We start from the raw sequence: 22,214 nt of genomic DNA on the forward strand, positions 1-22,214 counted from the left end.
AACGAAATTATTTATGATATGAAAAGTTGGGATCAGCCTAAAATTCCAAGCTGGGATGTGACAGAGTAAACTTTTACGTATTTCAGTGAGAATATTATGCCATGATTAAAAATCACAATAAACCAATGATAGACAATTATGTGGGGGAAAAAAACTGGAATCTGTGCATGCTGAATACAAGTAGGAAAAATAACTCGAAGGAAATTCAGCCTGTAAATTGGGTAGATTAGCATGATTTTTTTCCCTTCTCTTTTTGTCCAGTCTCCATTTTCACAATGTATGGTTTTCTTACTTTTATGGGAGAAAATCTTATAAATTTAAAAATGATTAGCAATTTAACAATCCTGTTATATAAAAAGGTAAATTTTAGTTCCAGATTTCTCCTGATTCTCTCAAAAGTAACAAGAAAATATTAACATGATTTTCTTATTACCTCTTCCCCTGCTATTTTAGTCCCATTTTTTCAAAGATTTTTAGCAGCTGAGAGCACTCTATTGTCAATTTAAGCTGAGGACCCCTCATTTTACAAGTGGGAGGGTCTCTGGCTGCTGATCAATTAAAAGATTAGGGCGAGATCTTCCACTTTATTAATGGAATAACTCAAGATTCTTTGCCAGCAAGTGAGGGCTCTTTCTTTCATAAAACAGTGGTCTCCAAACTCTTCTGATCATGGACCCATCAGTAAAACAATAATTTGAGACTGACATGCATTTTTATTTGTATTAGTAATAAATATATTATATATGAAACCTTATATGTGAAAATTTATATGCATTTATATATATTTTATACTTTATATATATTTCTATGTCTTCTATTGTAACTTTAAAAAAAAGAAACATTAAAAGAATAATATGTAAATGGAAGTGCTGCTATTTTTTCTCCATGTGCCAAGTGATATCCTGGCTACACCCACCCACTGTGGTGTCCACTCTCCAGGCTAAAGCATGGTATACTGCCAAGAGTGTGGGCTTGATGGTCAGAAGAACTTGGCTTTAGGGGCGCCTGGGTGGCTCAGTGGATTGAACAGTTGAGCCTCCGACTTCAGCTCAGGTCCTGATCTCACGGTTCCTGAGTTCAAGCCCTGCCCTGCGTCAGGCTCTCTGATGGCAGCTCAGAGCCTGGAGCCTGCTTCGGATTCTGGGTCTCCCTCTCTCTCTGCCCCTCCCTTGCTCACACTCTGTCTCTGTCACTCTCTCTCAAAAATAAACAGATGTTAAAAATATTTAAAAGAAAGAAAGAAAGAAAGAAAGAAAGAAAGAAAGAAAGAAAGAAAAAGGGGAACTTTGCTTTGAATGTTAGCTCTGTCACATGCTAGTTCTTGATGCCCGGGAGCAATTAGCTAATGTTCAGAACCTACTGCTCCATTTGTAAATGGTAATAAATAGTATCTATGTCACACAGTTGTAGGACTCGAATAAAGTGTATGTTTTTTTTTGTGGAAAAATCATCCAACAAATCGTGGGACAGCTGTAAATTCACTGTCCTCAATCTCGACTGCTCCCTCAATACTGTGACATTTCTTTTCTTTTTTTTTATAATTTTTTTTACCTTTATTTATTTTTGATAGACAGAGAAAGAGCACTAGTCAGGGAGGGATAGAGAGAGAGAGACACAGAATCCGAAGCAGGCTCCAGGCTCTGAGCTGTCAGCGCAGAGCCCGACGTGGGGCTCGAACTCACAAACCGTGAGATCATGACCTGAGCTGAAGTCAGATGCTTAAGTGACTGAGCCACTCAGCCACCCCTTATTTTATTTTATTTTATTTTATTTTATTTTATTTTATTTATTTATTTATTTATTTTAATACTGTGACATTTCTTCCGTGTTTCATCATTTTATTTTCCTCACTCTCTCCAACCACTATTTCAAACCTCTGCTTTCCCACACCTCAATTAACCTACCTCCCTCTCATTCTTAGCTGATGATCTCGCATATAATTTTTTTTAATGTTTATTCCTTTTTGAGACAGAGCATGAGCAGGGGAGGGGAGAGAGAGAGGGAGACACAGAATCTGAAACAGGCTCCAGGCTCTGAGCTGCCAGCAGAGAGCCCGACACGGAGCTCGAACCCACAAACTGTGAGATCATGACCTGAGCTGAAGTCAGACGCTTAACTGACTAAGCCACCCAGGTGCCCCAATCTCACATATAATTTTAGGGAGAATTTAGAAGGTACTTCAACTTCCACCAAGGCTATAAACACAACCTGCATCTCTACACACAACTACTTGTCTATATCAAATCATTTAGCAAATATTTATTAAATACCTTTAATGGGTCAGACACTGCTCTAGGTATTGGTGATGGGTCAATGAACAAAACAGATAAAGTTCCTGCCGTTGCAGAGCTTACGTTCTAGGAATGATATAAAATGAATATGGAACGAGTTACAGAATGATATGCTACGGAGAAAAATATAGCAAGGTTAAGGGTTATAGGGCATTCCAGGAATAGTTTACCCATTTTATACACAGTGATCATGGAAAGCCTCAAAGATAAGGTATCACTGGAGCAGAGACGAAGTAAGTAAGGGACTTGGTCACACAGTTATCTGTGGGAAGAATGTTCCAGGTCAAGAGAAAATAATCAGGTTTTGAGACCCCTGAGGGAAAAAACATGCTTAGCATATTGATGGAACAATATGCAAGGAAACTAATGTGACTAAGGCAGCACTGAAGAAGGTGAGAGAGGTGGTGTGGGGCCAGACCTTGTGCAGCCTTTTATTTATTTATTTTTTTTTAATTTTTTTTTTTCAACGTTTATTTATTTTTGGGACGGAGAGAGACAGAGCATGAACGGGGGAGGGGCAGAGAGAGAGGGAGACACAGAATCGGAAACAGGCTCCAGGCTCTGAGCCATCAGCCCAGAGCCCGACGCGGGGCTCGAACCCACGGACCGCGAGATCGTGACCTGAGCCGAAGTCGGACGCTTAACCGACTGCGCCACCCAGGCGCCCCTTGTGCAGCCTTTTAAACTACAGTAGAGAATTATGTTTTTACTGTGAGTGAGCTCGGGTATCAAAGGGATGTGCTAAGCAGAAGAATGATATGATCTGCTTTCTAGTTTGAAAGGATCACTGCGGATACTTGATGAAAATATACAGAAAAAGGAAACTGGTTGAAGGGTTACTGCAACATACAGGCATGGGATGTTGGTGGTGGGGACCAGGGGTGAAGTAGTGGGGGGGGGGGGGGGCGGGGAATGAGCTCCGCGGTGCGTGTTTTGAGGATATGCTTACAGACTCTGCTCAACGGGACGGGATGTGGGGTCTGAGAGCAGAGGAGTTGCCGCGGATGCCTCCCAGGGGTTTAAATGGAATCGCCATTACTGAGCTGGGAAAACTTTAAGAACAGGAAGATTCAGAGAGTGGGTGGGAAATCAGAAGTTTGATTCCAGGTACTTTGAATTTAAAATTTCTATTAGATGTCAAATACATAGCTGGAAATGAGTCTGGAATCCAGAAGAAAGGACCAGGCTAAGCATATTGGGTTTTTTTTTTGTTTTTTTTTTTTTTTTTTAGTATTTATTTATTCTTGAGAGAGAGGGAGAGACAGAAAATATTAATTTGAAAGCTGTTGCAATGAGATGATACATAAAGTCATAATGTAAATAAATAAGAGAAGTCCAGGGATTGATCTCTGGAACAATCCAATGCTTTAAAGTTCAGGAGATAATGAGAAATCAGCAATGGAGACCAAGATGGAAATGCCACCATGAATAAAAATGGAATTATTTGGATGAGAAAGTAAGTAAAAATATTCTGGAAAGAAAATAATGGCATGGTATATACAGGAAAATACATGTAATTAAAAACCACTAGAATATAAAGTGGGAAGCCAGAAATTTAGACAAGACTCATGTGTTGCCAAACGAGGGAGACTGGCCTCTGGTCTGTGGGACACATAGAATAACTGAATACATAGAAGACATAGAATCGAAGAGTTAAAGTTGATTTTAGACCTCCAGCTTCAGGGTGAAGGATGGATTTTTACAGCGCTCTGGGAAGGGAGTGTAGGCAAGAATGTAAATAGTGAAACCCTATAGGAGACTGCAATGTCTCAAACAAAAGAGATGATTGAGATCCTGAATTAGGGTAATGATGAAAGAAAGAAAGAAAGAAAGAAAGAAAGAAAGAAAGAAAGAAAGAAAGAAAGAAAGAAAGAAAGAAAGGGAGGAAGGAAGGAAGGAAGGAAGGAAGGAAGGAAGGAAGGAAGGAAGGAAGAAAATAAGAGAAAGAAAAGAAAAAGGGGTTGGAACCAAAAAAGAAAAATTAGGAAGTAAAAACATCAGCAGGATTTAGATATTGAGGGAGGGCCAAGGAAGCCAGAGAACTCTGGCAAGGCTGCCAAGCTTCCAGAAAGGTGGAGAGTTGGAAGGCTGAGCTGGATGGCAGTGGCATTAACCAGTAAAAGAAACAGATGAGTCATGGTCTGGGAAGGGAGAAGGGGGTGACTTCAGCTTTTGATGTGCTGCATTTGAAGTGTCAGTGGATTAAGGAGCCATGTTTGGCAGGGAGATATGTAAGTTTGCAACAGGAGAGGTCAGAGCCGGAAAGAGATTTGGGAATTGTCAATACAGAGGTTATAGATAAAGAACCAGAAAGGATAAGATCATCCAGGACAGGAGTCAGCATTCTCCTTCAAACCTACAACTAAGGCCAGGAGGGCAGTAAGAGAGATAATAGGAAAGAAGCAAACATGGCAGGGGGAAGGAAAAAGGGGTAGGAAACAAAAATAGGTAGAGAATAGAAGAAAAAAAGGCTGTATGTACAGCATTTTAGGCCAATCATACCATTAATTCTGTGCAAATACCTGTGGTTTTATTTTTAATATCCTTTCCCAGGTCATACAGCATTTTTACCAGCCTTCTGACCACAGATGCATTTCAAACAGATTACTTCCGGGAACAATTTGCAACAATGCCTAGACCTATCTTTTTTTTTTTTTTTTTTTTAACCTGGCCAACTAAAACCACAACATTATTGCCGGAACAAAGTTTATTTCAGTTCAACAACCATGTACTGACTAAGTGCCAACAGTATAGAAATAAGTAAGGCATAGTCCTCTGCACCCAACTTTTAACCAGGGTGAAAGACTTAGAAACAAATACTTAGTCAGAATGATCTTTTCACAATATAAATTTGACCCTATCACTCTACTTAAAATCTTCCGTAGCTGAGACTGCTATTTTTCCCCCAATGTCCACAATTTGCTTCTTCTGACATGGTTAATATGGTTAACATGGCCACTGAGAATAAAGACTAGATTCCTAACCTTCTGTGCAAGTAAATGTGGCCATATAACTAAGTTCTAAACTAAGTGGAAATGGCATCGCAACTTCCAGAAAACATCCTTAAAGAGAGGGACACTTACTTCTACTCCTCTATCCTACTTTCTTTGACCTGCTGTCTGGAAGGTAGACATGATGGCTGGAACTGGAGCACCCATCTTAGGCCAAGAGGTGATGTTGGAAACAGAAGATACACAATAAGCTGTGGACTGGCTACAGACTTTGAATATAGAGAGGATTAGTTACATTGTTATTTTGTAATTATTGTTTCTGGCGGCAAACAGCCAATTAATATACTGTTAGTGTGATAATTATAGCTATGTCCACCTTCAGCTCTATCCATCCATTCATCCACCCTGCTGTCTGACTCTTAAGTAGAAATGGAACACACCACAGAATTAGGATCAGAAATATAATACTAACCCAGTGCAAAAATAATATTTACAAAGTGAAAATTCAAGTATTTACCAACAGACACATTAATGTAAATAAAGCAATACACTCACTAAGTGCAACATTAACAAAAAGACGTAAAGTTCATTCTTCAGACATCAGTATTATTGATTTCCAACTTCAAGATAACTTTACTAATATTTCAACTTACTTCTTTTGAAGGATTCATTGGTAATGTAAAGATAGTTTTCCAATATGACCAGACGAACATTGCAAAAAGTAGATGATAAGCAATCAGGCACACAACTAAAATGAGAAAAACATAATTATCATTAAAATATGCAAATACACATTAAAATCATAGTATTCACAAAAGATCTGCTTGTTCTAAATGAACCAAATTCTTCAATAACTTAATTATTTCATATCCCATGATTAGAAAGCTCTCATCTGTAGACACCCCCAATCTATTAGCCAAATGGCTAGAGAGACCTTTCCTATATTATAAAAGTCAGGCAGCTGTGCCTTCAACTTTAAATAATAAACACAGCATTAAAAAAATGTTAAAACTTCAGGCTTAAAGAACTTCACTGACGAAGAATAGCAAAACCAGTTCCTACTTGAGGAGGTATTTGCTAATTTGGCTTAGGTGTAGTCAAATCTGTTGGCACTGATTGTTCTAATAACTATATATTTAAACAGAGACCATCTGGACAAAGAGAGATTTCCTCCAACAGGAGTTCAAGTGTCTTGTTTACCACATGGGACAACTTTTAAGAAAAGTATAGTTTGTTCAAGCAATGTATATAAACACACTTTGTATGGTGTTTTAGTTGTGAAATACTGTATTAGGCAAGCACAAAATATTCTGTATGTGGTGATAATGAACAATTCTGGAAAATACACTAATATATAAATAAGTTCTATAAGATACAGTTGAATAAAATGTTAGTTTAAAATACAGCATGCTTGGTATTTTAAACTGTATGACAATTTCTTACAGCATGATGATACACATAGAATCATTTAAAAATTCAGTAATCCAATGAGGCACTTAAATCAGTGTGAAACGGCTGCAGCTAATGATATTTTCCATGAACTATATGGATGACTCAGGAATGGGGTAATACTCTGAGTTGAAACAGGAGATTGTTGATATTCCTGTATTTTGAAGCCACCAAGAATCTTTGGCACAATGGCTACCATTTCAAGGGAGAGGTCTTTGCCAAATGTCTAACAGAGTTCAGTCTGGGGACTGAGAGAAGTCTTTAACCCCACCATGACTCCACATTCTCAAAGTATAATTTATTAATTCCAACCAACTCTACAGGAATACTATTTTTAAAAAACTACTTTTACAATTTCACATCTAAAACAATAACAAAACATATCTTACCTTGTTCTCCAACGTTTTCCATGGACACTATAGAAATAAGCAGAAAACAGAGATTAGTAGTAGATTACGACATTTATGGCAAACAACAGAGCCTGACAGAGACATAGGTCACTTGAGTAGGTTAATAATTTGGCTCCCCTTCAAACCAACATCGTTAAATATTTGTTCAATTTTATTTAGAGGAGAGGTGACTACTGCTGGGGGACAGGGTGGAGAAGGAAGGCTGGTATTGTTGGTATTTCAGCCCTGACGCCACACAGAAAACAACCCATCAGGCGTCTCCTGGTGGGTCTTATTCCTATATCAATTACTTTCTTAGCCTTCCTCCCGAATCAGGGTTCAGATAAAAGCAGTGTTCTCCATGTGAGGACATTTTCAGAGGCATGTATTGTTCTTTACAAGTTGGCAACTGCCTTCAGATAACTCTCCAGGAAGACTAAAATGTTGGATCCATGGCACGCGCTCTGGTCAAATTTCTAGAAGTGCAAATTGTTATGCCCAATGGCTAATGGCTCCCTAGTGTACAATGAGAGATGCAGGTAATGTGCCTGAGAGACTGTCATCTTTGAGGGGCTTATAAATACCCCAAGGTAGATGAGGTCGCTAGGTTAGGGACCGTTCAGCTGAAATGAGCTGGGACAAGAAACAGTATCTAGAAGTAACCCGGGCACTTGTCCTACCTCCTATATTGTGTGCTTGTTTTGTTTCCCATTTGGTCTTCCTCCATTTGTACTAAAGTCCATTTTGGAGGTTTTGGCCTATCTCAAAGTTGGAAGTTGTAGCCAGCAAAGATTTGATATTTCCTGGAATTTAATTTCATTGCCTTAAGAAGCACTGGAACCAGAGTGTAATGTTGTGAAAGATTTTTAAGATCATCTGATCCAACAAACATCCTTCCCAAGAGAGCTACTGAATGTTAGTTTAGGGTTTCTAGAGGCAGCAGGAGCCCATGGTTTTGGAGTAAGTCCATTCCATTATTGGACTGCTCTAAAGAATGATTACAGCATTATAGTGTGCTGAAATTAGTCTCTTTGTGGCTTCTTCCTATGGTATCCAGGCTTCTAACATGTAGCATTAAACAGAAAATCTAAATGACAGACCTTCACGTATTTAAAGTTATTGAGTCTCCATGAAATTTTCTCTTTTAGTCCAAATATTACATGACTTCCAGATCTCTCGCCAACCTTGATGTGGCTCCTTTAAATACAGTACTTCTTTGATTCTCAATTTCCTTTCACATTTTTTTAACGTTTTTTAAAATTTATTTTGAGAGACAGAGAGAGAGAACACACGCATGTGAGCAAGGGAGGGGCAGAGAGACAGGGAGAGAGAGAATCCCAAGCAGGATCGGTGGTGACAGCACAGAGCCAATGCAAGGCTTGATCTCACCAAGTGTGAGATCATGACTTGGGCCGAAATCAAGAGTCAGATGCTTAACCACTTGAGCCACTGAGGTGCCCCTCCTTTAACATTTCTAATGCCCAGAATGGGACAGGCAGACAAGATGGTGACCATGCGAACACCTTCAATATTATCACTATGGTTCACAATTTTAATTTTCACTTCAAAAGTTTATTTGCCTAATTTCATCTTGCATTAGCCTAATTACTTTCTGGTCTGTACCCTACAGTGGTAATATTTTGCTTTAGAGATTTCTAACTTTCCAATATCCCTGGGAATTTAAACCTCTTCCCCAACTAACTGCGGTACAACTAGGCAACAAGGACTCTGACTTGTTGAAAAAGCCTAAGGAATCCCCACACTTTCTTGGCACTGATGGCGTACAGGAAGAGAGCAAGTGAGGATGGTAAATCATCATCCGACTTATCAAAGATGTTCCTGTTTGCCGCGAGCACAATGATGGCCTTCAAGGATTCCATCTTGGAGTCTGGAACCAGCGTAGACACCGCAAGGCTGGTGGACTGGGTCACCAGTTCTGGTTTCCAGATGCCCTGTCCCCCTAGCGCTCCCCTCCCTCATTACTCATTCCTCTAAGAAATGGAATGAGGCGTCCGAGAAAAGGCTGAGTGGTCAGTTATCAGTTCAGAATTACTAAGAGTGAGACTTTCCGTTGCAGTATTATCTTTAAAAAAACTCTTGGGTAGGGGCGCCTGGGTGGCTCGGTCGGTTAAGCGTCCACCTTCGGCTCAGGTCATGATCTCACGGTCCCTGAGTTCAAGCCCCGCGTCGGGCTCTGTGCTGACAGCTCAGAGCCTGGAGCCTGTTTCAGATTCTGTGTCTCCCTCTCTCTTTGCCCCTCCTCTGTTCATGCTCTCTCTCTCTCTGTCTCAAAAATAAATAAACGTTAAAAAAAATTAAAAAAAAAAAAACAACTCTTGGGTAAAAATAAAACGTAAAATCCAGGTTGAAGATTGAGACTATGGGCCAAAGCAATAACCCCTAATACACAAAAGGGTAACAAACTGCTTCTTGATTCAAACCTGGCTTGACTAAACATTCTTAAAAATGTATGCTAAAAAAAAAAAATGCATACCCTCCCTTACCTCTTTTGCATGCATTATCAAGCAATCATTTAATACAGGGGTCAGTAAACTACAGTCCTGTTCCAAATACAGCCAGCCCCCTATTTCTGCAGACAAGTTTTTACTGGAACACAGACATACCCATTTGCTTACGTGGCTATTTTTGTGTTATAATGGCAGAGTTGGGTAGGTGTGACAGGGACAGTATGGCCGTATTTCCTAAAATATTTACTGTCCAATCCTCTATAGAAAAAGTTTTCCAACCCCTGTATATTAGAATTCTTCAGAGAAACAGAACCAACACCCCCCCCCCCCACCCCACACACACACACAGTGAGAGGAAGAAAAGGGACTGACTGAATTTAAGGAACTGGCTCACATGATTATAGGTACTGACAAGTCTGAAATCTGAAGAGCAGGACGGCAAGCAGAAAACCCAGGGAAAAGTTAATGCTGCAGTCTTGGGTCCAAGGCAACCTCAAGGCAGAATCTTTCTTCAGGGAACCTCAATCTTTTCTTTTAAGGTCTTCAACTGATTAGATAAAGTCCACCCACATTATGGAAGGTAATGTGCTTTACTTAAAGTCTATTGATTTAAATGTTAATCACATCTAAAAAATACCTTCATAGAAACATCTAGACTGCTGTTGAACTAAACAACTGGCCATCAGAGCCTACCCAGGTTGACACAAAATTCATCATCACACCCTGATGTTATAATTGAGTCTTATTCCAGAAATCTACTAAGAATATATGTGTTGATCTTTTATATCATTTCTCAAGTGGTTACTATTTATTATATGATTATTATTTATTATAAAGCAATAAGTCAGAACTACATATAGCAACATAACTATGTACCTCCTAGAGAGAAACTAATAATAAAATCCCTTTTCATACTCTAAAAACCCAACTACAAATAATCTCATCCAAATTAAATTTACTTATACATCCTTATGATTGTTTAGGATGCTATCAAATCCTATTCTCTAAACAGCTCTAAATATATTAGAGCAGATTTAGTCTCAATTGATTTAAATTCAATCTTGATTTAAAGCAGGGAATCATGTCAAAGATCATTCTAGTCCTATATTGTCACCAAGTAATTTTTTTTTTAAATGGGCTTTGGTGATTATACATTAAGAGTTGGTTATCAAGAAGTATATCTATTGATAAGAAGCAGCCCAGTAAGCTGCTGTTAACTTAAATCTAGTTCGACTTTCAGTCATAAGTACCTCCAAAATCCAAAACTTCAGATACTAAAATACGCCTTCATAGTAGGAAAAAAAAAAAGTACTTTCCCCCTTAAATTAGCAAAGAACAGTTATGTAATTGTTGCTAGAACAATTTGGTTTTTAGGTACTTTCACTGCAGATGTATGCTGCTGTGATCTTTCTATATCTTAGTCTGAAGTTTATTTGTCTTGCCTTCAAATTCAAACTCTCTTTTATGGAGGAATAACTTACCTACACTGCATATACACAGTAACTTTTCTATATAAATCCACAGCAGTATTTCCAAATTCAGTTCGACACAGATACATCTCAGACCCATATATGCAGTCTAATAATGAAGGATGCCAACCAAAACTAAAAATTTGGTTCTAATGAATGAAGTGTAAGAACAACTTTATAGCCAAGCTCTATTTTTTTTTTTTTTTTTTTTTTTTTTTGGCGGGGGGCAGGGGCGGAGGGAGCTTATCTTTAACTCATTTATAGAAAAACATCCACTAACTACTCTATGCTTATACTATGGGGGATAAAATAGAAAATGTGATTCCATCCCTGTGCTCAAAGAACTTAAAGTTTATGAGATCATTTTAATTGAAAGTTAAAACTAACTGAAAAAACAAGGAAAGTTTTTAAGGCATTGTGAATTAAGTCATTGAAGCAGTTGAAAATCAAAAATAGTAGTAGCAATACAAACATGCTTTACTATCTCCTGTCTGAACCAAGTCTCTCCTTTGACCTCATATCTCGGGCTGCTATCCCATTTTTCTGGACTTTTCACAAGAAAACTTATTTAAAAAATTTTTTTTAATGTTATTTATTTTTGAGAGAGAGAGAGAGAATGGGAGAGGGGCAGAGAGAGACGGACACACAATCAGAAGCAGGCCCAGGCTGTGCACTGACAGCAGAGAGATCGACGCGGGGCTCGAACTCACAGACCACAAGATCAGAACCTGAGCTAAAGTCGGACGCTTAACTGACTGAGCCACCCACGTGCCCCACAAGAAAACTTATGTTAGCGATCATCCCAATGCACTGTCTCTACCCCCTCTAACTTCGTGTTAGTTCCTGAACCAACTCCAGCTGGCTTTTCAGCCCCATATTCTACTGCTATCACTCCTGTTCAGGTCACCATAGCCCTCTTGCTGCTAATTCTCAATACTCAAGTTACTCTAACAGAACTAATTATGCTCTTTTTGTTTGCCAAATTGACAGTGAATTCTCCGACTAAACTGGCCGGTGGGAACCCCTTGACGTGGGATCCTTTGTTCCTTCAGCTACTTCCCAAGAAGATCTAGCTCATTGTTCAGGTTATTACAGATCAGAATGTGGGTGGTACATGACAGATCATTCCTGTGAATACTAGCGACACTGCTACCAGACCAGCTTAATGACAGACCTAAGAAAATACAGTATTCCGATCAATATTTCCAGCTGAATTCCAACTGCCTTCCTTTCTTCCTAACAAACGTGTTCTAATTAATTTCTGTATACCAGATCTACTTACATTTTACGTCTTTATTAAACTGTGTCTTTCCTTTGTTATCCTCAGATGTCATTGTGATTTTATTGACCACCGCAGTCCATGCCTTCCTCGCTGACCTCATCTCATGCCCCCTCCCCTTCTTGGGCAGAAGGCTTCAGCCACTCCAGGCTGTCTTGCTTCTTGAAAGTGCTAACATCACATCGTCCCCTCTCTAGATCCTCTGCACTTGCATTTAACTGGTTGGTAGGAGACCCGGACTCTGGTCCAATCTTCCTAATATGTGTGACTTTGATCACGATATTCAGCTGATCTGTGCTTTGATTTTGTTGTTTAAACAAAAACTTGTACTTTACCTGGACAGTTCCTCTGGCTCTAAAATTATCCTCAGTCCTACACTGTCTGATGTATTCTGACTTTTAAAAGACAAGGAGAAAAGTCACTCTTCAAATAAATTTATCAGTGGGTTTATAGGAACTGTTTTGTCAAGGACAGAGTGGTAGCTTCAGAACAGAAACGAAGAGAAAGGATAAGGCCTCATAAGGCAGAACTTCCCAACACATGGCTTCCAACTGGGCTCCAGACTAACATCCTAACAGCCCTAACCACAAACATCATGCCAGGCAGTCTACAGTCCTCCCTGGATCCCCACACAATTCCTTAAAAACTCATTTTATAATAGGAAAGCCATCATCTCTTTTAAAATGGAAACTGATAACGTCATCTCACTAAAAGCCCTCCCATGGCTTTGCACTGAATTTACAATAAAGTCCAATCTCCTTTACATAGGCCTCCACGGTCGACCATGATCTATCTGGCTCCTACTTACGTCCCCAAGACCACGTCTCATCACTCATCCTGCTGCGCACTAAGCTGCAAACAGGCTGGCCTTCTCTTCCTAGAACATACTAAACCTTAGTGTCTTTACCCTGTCTGCAAAGCTCTTCCCCAGCTCCATTGTTGGCTAGCTCTTTATCATCCTTCAAATTACGATTTCCATGTCAGTTTCTCACAGAGGCCCTCCTGTCCAGTTCACCCCTGCGATCATCACAATATACTGTTTCTTTCTTAGTGCTTAGTGCAATCTGCTAGAGGTTTCTTTCCCATGTCTCTCACTGAGGTTTGAGTCCTGGCTCTGCCCCCTGTTTGAGGTTTTATCTTGGCCAAGTTACTTAGCCACTTTGAGCTTTATCTCAATATTTATCCCACTGGGCTGTTTTATGAATTAAACTACATGAGGTACATAAAAGCACCCAGAATAGAACCTGGCGTTAAATAGCAGGGCTCGATAAATGTTAGCTGAATATGGAACATAAGTATCACAAAAGAGGGAAGTGTCAGGAGTATGCGTTCCCCAAAGTTTGGTGTTAAATGCCTTATAAACAACCTGGAGCAACAAGTATACACTGCATTTTTAGCTTGCAGGAATGCCACAAATTTCTGGAGGATGCAATGAGAAGTTGAGGGAAAGAAGTTGCTGGAAGAGTTTTTCGTGCGAATAAGCAGAAGAATGCAGGTGAATTACAGTGGGGGCAAATTAATATGAGAAAAACTAAAGTGACTGTTTATTTTACTGTTTATTAATTGTTGTGTGTGAGAGAGAAAGAGTGCAAGTGGGGGGTGGGAGAAGGGGTGGAGAGAGAGAGGGAGACACAGGATCTCAAGTAGGCTCCAGGCTCTGAGCTGTCAGCACAGAGCCCGACAAGGGGCTCGAACCCAAGAACCATGAGATCATGACCTGAGCGGAAGTCAGACGCTCAACTGACTGAGCCACCCAGTGGCCCCTAAACAAGTGATTCTTTAAACTGTATTTTCTTTTCCTGCCCCTTCCAGAGCTCCTTTCTTGCCAATCTCTCCCCTCCTGCATCCCGCCCCCACGCCCACCATGCCCTGTCCAGGTCCTGAGAGAGCCTGACACACATCAGAATCTCTGTATCAGGACTGGAGCTGCATCACTGTGGGGAAAGTCAGCCTTCCCAGGTGGTTTAATGCATGCCTCCTGCCTCTAACCCAGAATTTATTTCTAACAAACTGTACTGAGCTAAACCATGTGCTAGAAATTACCAAAACAACCACGCAAGACTGGAAAACCTTTCCCAGAAAACGGCACAATGCAACCTCAAAGACAAAAGATGAACCAGAGTCAGCCAGACAATATAAACCACGAGACAGGAAGTCTCTACCTTAAAAATAGGATACAGTCCAAAAGGTTATGCAAGGCATTTGTCATCTGGGTGGTGAGGTTTCCATATTAGCCATCAAAAGCTTTTCTAATGCATAACCCACCTGCAACTATATTGCAAAATTATAAATGAACAATGTTACAACAAATTAGAAATTCTGTGGAGAGAAGCCTTTTGAATGGCAACAACCACACTCACTTCCTTTCCACAAGTATAGACAACAGCCAGGAGTCCTGGATTAGCTGGTTTGGGAAAGTGCTACACACTGAGAGGCTTCAACACCAGAGAACTGTTTTCTCAGTTCTGGAGACTAAAAGTCCAAGATCAAGGTGTTAGAAGGATTGGTTTCTCCATAGGCCTCTTTCCTTGGCTTGCAGATGACCCATCTTCTCTCTGTATTTCACATCATGTTACCTCTGTACATCTCTATAACTAAATTTCCTCTTCCTAGGACACCAGTCGGATTAGGACCCACCCCAGTTAACTTAATTATTTTAACCTAATTATTTCTTTAAAGGCTCCATCTCCAAATACTGTCATATTCTGAAATCTTGCAGGTTAGAATTTTAAGCTCTGGGTTGTGGGGAGACACAATACAGCCCCTAACGCTCTCCAAATAAGACTGAAGTTCAAGCAGGGTGAAGTCTGGTGAGAGTGAGAGGGCATCGGTGGGCTGGTGAGGGGCAGGAGTCCAATGTCAAGGGGTGAGAAGAAACTAAAGGAAGGGATAGTATGCTGAATGCTTACTATATGCTGGGTATTGTACTAATATTTTTTAAATGTTTCTCTCATTTAAGCCTTATAGCATCTGTCAGGGAGGTATTATTATAATTTTAAAAGTCAGGAAGATAGTCTTACAGAGGTAAAATAACTTTTCTAATGTTATTCAAGTCATAACATATGGAGCTAGGATCTAAATATAAGTCTGCCTGACTCCAAAATTCTTTCAAGGATTCCACGTGGCCTCCTGGGCTCTGATTACACACCCCCTGGGCTTCTCTGTCCAGGACAGCCGTTCCTCCTTCGTTGCTCTTACATCCTACTGGCCTGCTTAATACCATGTGGCTCTCTGTCACTTCTGATTCGGGACGTACTGGAGAGCAGGGTTTAAAATGTCCTCTTTGCCACCCTTCTTCCAACAACTAACTTAAACACAACCTAGAACCAGATCGTTTTACAAACTTTGGACACAAATAACTTAAATATTTGGTCATATTTCAGGGTAGTAGTTGGACCTTGGCTTTCCTGAGTTCTCAATTCAGGAACTGGGGAGGACACTGAACCTCGGGCCCCTAGGACAGGAGTGAGACAGCGATGCAGGAAAGATTAGGAGATGGGACCGGGGTTTGCTGATCCCTCGTCAGCAGTAGTGGGAAAGAAGGATCATTTTTGAGGTCAGCACTCCCCAGCGCACACACCCTTATGGTACGTCTCCCACTTGTAGAAACTGGCCATGAAGACAGACACAACTTTCATCTCTCTGAAATGGTAATTTGTATTTCTTACACATCAAAATCCTCCCAGTTAGAAGTATTTTTCTCTCTCTCAAGAATCTATCTTAGCAGTGACCATATCACTGCTCCAGATAGCTAAGAAGCTCTAATCTACAGAAACTGTAAAATGCAACTTACCCAACTGAAAGCTGGGAACAGGCACTTGAATCATTAAGAATGTGTAGGTCTTTCAATACATCAATTTTTAAAGGGAAGTCCCATGATTTTAACTTTGTCCCATGATTATGGCCCTGAAAAACTTACTGCCACTTTCCCCTTGGCGAAGAGGAGGGCAACTCCTAAATCACGGACTGTACTAAGCAGTGCAGTTAAATAAGGAAATCTGATCTCAGGGTTGGTCCCTTGATCTTTGTGTCCTCCTTTCAAGGCTTACTCAATGGAATCCTATAATCCCCAGTCTCAAATTAAAATAGAAGAGATTCCCGTGCCAGCAAGTTGTGCAGATCTCAGTGCACACAGAGTTACTCATCCTGTTAGAGAGAATCGTATGGGCCCTCCCTCTTCCACACATGGCCATAATCACCTCAAATACCTACAGTGCCTGGGTCTTTTCAAGACCAACTGCCTCTCTTTCCAATTCCAGATGCCCTTGTTTGGGTTGGGCCTGGCAGGCATGGCTGATTCCTGTGAACCATGCAAGGCTCTAGAAGACACCACACCCCTGCAAAGTCCCACCTGGTTCCCGCGTAATGGTTGCCCACTATGAGGAAGACAGTCAAATAGGGATTTCAGATCCTGAAAACGTTTCCTACACTGGTCAGAAACAAGGTTGTCAAGTTGGAGGGGCGTTCACGATTACACTGTCCAACGTAAACTATCATCTTTCCTACACGTTTATATACATATTTATTTATGGGTAGCAAGCAAAAATGCCACTTGCGGTGTGGTTATTTTGGCACTTAAAAATGTGTATGATAATACAGAAATAATTTTTGTAGTATATCTTTAATGTCATTAGATCAATCTCATTATCTGGGAGAATCATCACAGAGGACAATACTGAGAGTGCTTTGTCTTCACTACCAAACATTAGCTGTCTTGATTAAGTAGAAAAATTAATGCTTATTTGCTTCTACAAGGAAACGGGCAACCTTCTAAAACCTCCTACAGTTAGCAACTACATGTCGAGTACTAAATGACCAGGGTAACTATTACACAGTGCATTAATACGTTTAAAAATTAAACAAATATTTCTACGCTTGTGTAAATTCTTTGGCATTTATGCAGTACTCCAGCGGAAGGAACTGTAGAAAGCTGTGATTCCAACCTTTGTGTCTACGAGGCTCATCAGAATAGAATTCACAGCAGCACCCCTGAAGGGAGAAATCAAAAGATTTAAAACAACATCAGCACCAGCAATAATTCCTGCAGTATTGCACTGGGTCACAATGTCTATTCGCGCACGCAAGGGTATCAAAGGGGGACTCATCCTTCAGTACTGAGTCACTGGGAAGCACTATTTTCTCTTGTAACTTCACGGTCACATATTCACATAGTAAACCCACACACACAATCTTTCTTTGATCTCAGCTTGAATTAGTACTTCCCTTCTTACTTGCAAGCAGCCATCCCTTTGCCCTAGACTGCAATTACTCACACGGCACCAGCAGTCTACACCTGACAGTAACTGCAGCAATGTATATTCAGTTGCAGCAAACTTGATACAATTTGACATAATCATAAACTGGCAGTCCGCAGATGAAAAATCTTCACTGCCTCTGCTGTATGATCCATTATATTACAATAGTGCAATAGTATACAAATACCGCCAATCATATGCAGACATAGTCATTCATTCATGTATGTAGGAAGTTCTAAAATTTGTGTACAGAATTGAGTAAGACAGTCATCAATATTTGGAATGAGTCTCTTCCTTGCTCATTGTGTGAGCTGCATCCTGTTTCCTGCCTGGATCTCTCCCCAGTTGTACGTACTGATTTTTGCTTCTGTTTGTAAACCATTTTCACTTACCCTAGACCTGCAGGCAATACAGATTCGTGAATTGTGTAGTCCCTGTATGGTGGGTAAGGATCTCGTTCATGATTAATACCGTAGGTTACTGAAGCATCCATAGAAACAGGTATGTTTCCCCCACTTCTCCCCGCCAACTCATGTTACCAAGTGTATATACCATTTACACTTGTGAACGTGTTGCTTTTTAAAAAGATAAAATTTCTACCAGTTAGCATTAATGCTCTGGCTACTCAAAAACTGTTGGTGAATTTTAGACTATGTACAGTGGGCCAGCAGCTCTCAACATCTCTGCCTTGGGCTGACCTGATGGCCAGCATTTCATGAGGGACACACTCTCCAGGAAGGAAGCCTGCCTCATGGGCAAAACGGGATTCACAATTCCCAGACCACCAACTTTCCTGCTGGCCATAAAAGGACAAGGCAGTTAAAAACTGTTACAGTGACCTTGGTATGGACCTCACAGATACCTCTGGAGACTTTCAAATCTGGATGTTTACAAGGGCATACATATACAGGCTTCTCTGGAATCACACTTTCATAAAAAATCACCTGCTAGGAAAACTGTATGCTGATCCTCAACAAACAAACAAACAAACAAAAATTAAACTACCATATAATCCAACATTACATTTCTGGGTGTATACCCAGAAGAACTGATCTCAGGGACTTGAACAGGTATTTACTTGCACACCCATGTTCAAAGCAGCATTGTTCAGAATAGCTGCAAGGTGGAAACAACCTAAATATTCATCAGCCAATGAATGGATAAATAAAACGTGGTCTATACATACAATGCAATATTACTGATCCTTAAAGAAGAATAAAATCCTGACACACGCTGCGACACGGATGAACCTTGAAGACATTATGCTTAAGTGAAATAAACAGACACGAAAGAACAAATACATGATCCCACTTATGTAAGTTACCTAGAAGAGTCAAATTCATAGAGACAAAAAGTAGAATGATGGTTGCCAGGAGCCAAGGGGAGAATGGGGACTTATTGCTTCATGGAGACAGAGTTTCAGTTGGAGAAGATGAAAAAAACGCTGGAGATGGATGGTAATGGCGGCCCAGCCATGTGCATGCACTTAATGCCACTGAACAGCACACTTAAAACTGTTAAAATGGCAGATGGTGGGGCACCTGGGTGGCTCAGTCGGTTAAGTGTCCGACTTCCGCTCAGGTCATGATCTCACGGCTTGTGAGTTCGAGCCCCACGTCGGGCTCTGTGCTGACAGCTCAGAGCCTGGAGTCTGCTTCGGATTCTGTGTCTCCTTCTCTCTCTGCCCCTCTCCTGCTCATGCTCTCTCTCTCTCAAAAATAAACAAACATTTAAAAAACAAATAAAATAAAATGTCAGATGGCTACAATAGTACATTTATTACGTTATAAATATTTATTTAACATATATATATTTAAAAAAAATTTTTAAGCTTATTTATTTATAAGAACAGGGGAGGGGCTGAGAGAGAGAGAGAGAGAGAGAGAATCCCAAGCAGACGAGGGGTTCAATCTCACAAACAAAGACGAGGGGTGAGATCATGACCTGAGCCAAGATCGAATTGGACTCAACCTACTAGCCACCCAGGAGCTCCTGAGTTATATATATTTCACCACAATAAAAACTTTCAAAGAATCACTTGCTCTAGAGCCTATACTCAAACTGAGAAATTAAGGTAATATCCAACTCGAGCTAAAGTTTTCTTTCTCACATCTGCCTGTTTCCACAATTAAGGGTTTTTGTTCTTTAATCTTTTCAGAAAAAGGAACCTCAGAAGTGGTAAATAGAGAACAAACTCTGCTGAGACGTAGATGTCTGGCTAGGCATTTCCAGTGAAATGCTTCATTCATGAGCCTTCCCAGATGCTCAGTGCTTGGGATTCAAAAGAATGTCTGGGCAAAATTACAAATTCCACTCCTTCTTGACCTTCTCAGTCAATAGGAAGTGGATGAAACTGTGAATGAAAATCCAAGGACCTCAAGGGTCTTGGACATCCACTTCATACACATATCGGTCTTGGACTGTTAGCCTTAACTCAAAGTTAAATTACATGCAGCATACTCTGTTCAACAAGGGCGAGCGCAGGGGAAGGGGGAGTTGAAACATTTAGAAGATCTTCCTTTTTTTAATCTAAAAGGGATAAAAAAAAATGTCAGCACGTCACGGGGAGATTTCAGTCATCTGAAAACTATTAAAACAGAGTCTGAGTACTTCGAGCAAAATGCATTTCACTTTTCAGTGATTATTTTAACTAGTGCTAATATTTTATATGTTCTAAATTATTTCTAATTGCTCTTTTAAATTTTCAAATGGATTCTACAATTAGTTTTATCAAAATCCTTATTACAGATGATTACACTTCAATATCCAGAAAGGCGGGAAAAAAGGTATTTGATTGTTGAATTTGTGTCTTAGTTTGCTAGGGATGCCGTAGCAAAGTGCTGCTGACTGGGTGGCTTAAACAATAAAACATTTATTTTCTCACAGTGCTGGAAGCCAGAAATCTGAGATCAAGATGTCAGCAGGCTGGGTCTCCTCCGAGGCCTGGCTCCTTGGCTTGTAGACAGCCATCTTCCCCCTGCATCTTCACATGGTCTTTCCTGTGTACCTGTGTCCAAACTTCCTCCAAGGAGTATTAGAACTCATCCTAATGACCTAATTTTAACTTAACTACGTCTTTAAAGGCTCTCTCTCCAAACAAAGTCAGATTCTGAGTTACAGAGGGTTAGGGTTTCAACATGAATTTGGGGGGAGTGAGGGAGGGAATTCAGCCCATAACTTGAAACCATAAAAATATTACAAAGCTGTTTATGAACATCTGAGTGATCAAATAATAAAAAGGTAAAAGAGATAATACTCTCATAAAGGATTCACGTTCTTTGATGCCTAAAATGTCTACCGGGCTCACAAAAGGCTCAAATAAACACGTTTAATTTGTCTCCTTTCATTTGAGCAAAAGTAAGTATCGAATACTATTGTCTACAATCCTCTGTGTCAGGGAGACATTGTTAGGGCGCTCATTAAATTTTCTGTGGATTATCTACATATAATAAGAAAGTTACGCTCGCCTAATAGAGTAAAGCCTTCTTAAAATTTGGATTGAATAATTTCAGATTTCCCAGCAATCCACACCCTGGTATATAGGTTTCTTTTGATAAACTTTTAAAATTTGGGGTCTTCAGAGTAGAGTCAGTAATACATTCAAAATAGAAATTCAATATCCACATTATTAAATTCTCAGTTCTTATTTTATGTGACATGTATTTGTTGATTCCTACCTCCTCTCTAAGACCCCTTTCCCCCTCCCTCTCCTCCCTTCCCCCCTCCCCCAAGCTTCTCCTTCTCAGTCAGTCTTCTTTGCTGGGTCCTACTCATCTCCTGAACTCTCAATGATTTGTCTCTACTCACTTTCCATTTATTACCCCAGGTGGGACAAATGTATCCAGTGTTAACTCTTCGAATCCATTTATATGCTGAAGATTCCCAAATGTATTCCTCCAGTCCAGACTTTCTCCTAAATGCCGAAGTCACAAATCCAAATGCTCACTCCACATCTCTTTCAATGTCAACATACCCACCACTGGTCTAAAATCACCTCCTTCTACCTGCAACTTTTCCATCTCAGCTGACTGCCATCCTTGAGGGTGTTTAGCCCCAAAACACTGGAATCCTATTTACTCTTTTTTTTTCCACAACTCCGGTAAATAGGTCTGGAAATTCTGTGGTTACTACTTTGAAAATACATCCACTACCCCCATCATGGTCTGATATACTATTTTTTCTCACCTGGACTGATGAAGTAGTCTACTTGTTACACAGCAGTAGGAACGATCTTTAAACATAAGTCAGAGTATGCCACTGGAGTACTCAACATCCTGCAATGGATCACTTCTCTCACCCCAAAATCTTCCCAGTGGTCTACAGGGCCCTATATAATCTCTGCCTTTTCCACACCCCTTCGACCTTGTCACCTATGTCCCTTGCCCCGTTCCCTCCACTCCAGCCAAAATGATCTCCTTATTCCTCCTCTAACTGCTTGCAGACTCCTGTCTTAGGGCTTTCAGCTGGACTGTTCCATCTCCCTGAGATGCATTTCTTCCTCACACCAGCATGGTTCAATCCCTCAGCATCTCTAGGTTATTGCTCAAATTTCATGAGCGCCCTTCCCCCCACTGCTACCATATTTAAAACGTGAATCTTCCACTGGCATTCTCAATCCTCTTTGCCTTGCTTTTTGTCATGACACTTAGGTCATAGAAGCTAC

General features: G+C 40.3%; 1 protein-coding gene across 2 annotated transcripts in view; it reads right to left on the reverse strand.

Moving 5' to 3' along the window:
* ZDHHC2 (zinc finger DHHC-type palmitoyltransferase 2) overlaps nt 1-22,214 on the reverse strand; it is a 69,511-nt gene that overhangs the window by 38,578 nt on the left and 8,719 nt on the right. The window contains exons 1-3 of one of the 2 annotated variants that reach the window (XM_015069646.3): nt 16,090-16,579; nt 7,081-7,107; nt 5,896-5,990 (exon numbers count right to left, since the gene is read on the reverse strand). In XM_015069646.3, coding sequence (XP_014925132.1) covers nt 5,896-5,990; nt 7,081-7,107; nt 16,090-16,123 — 156 coding nt within the window. In that variant the 5' untranslated portion in view covers nt 16,124-16,579. Of the gene's footprint in view, nt 1-5,895; nt 5,991-7,080; nt 7,108-16,089; nt 16,580-22,214 lie in introns of those variants that run through there. The other variant, XM_027077247.2, reaches the window with a different exon arrangement.

This window comes from Acinonyx jubatus, chromosome B1, assembly GCF_027475565.1.
Source record: "Acinonyx jubatus isolate Ajub_Pintada_27869175 chromosome B1, VMU_Ajub_asm_v1.0, whole genome shotgun sequence".
In the NCBI taxonomy this organism is placed as follows: Eukaryota; Metazoa; Chordata; class Mammalia; order Carnivora; family Felidae; genus Acinonyx; species Acinonyx jubatus.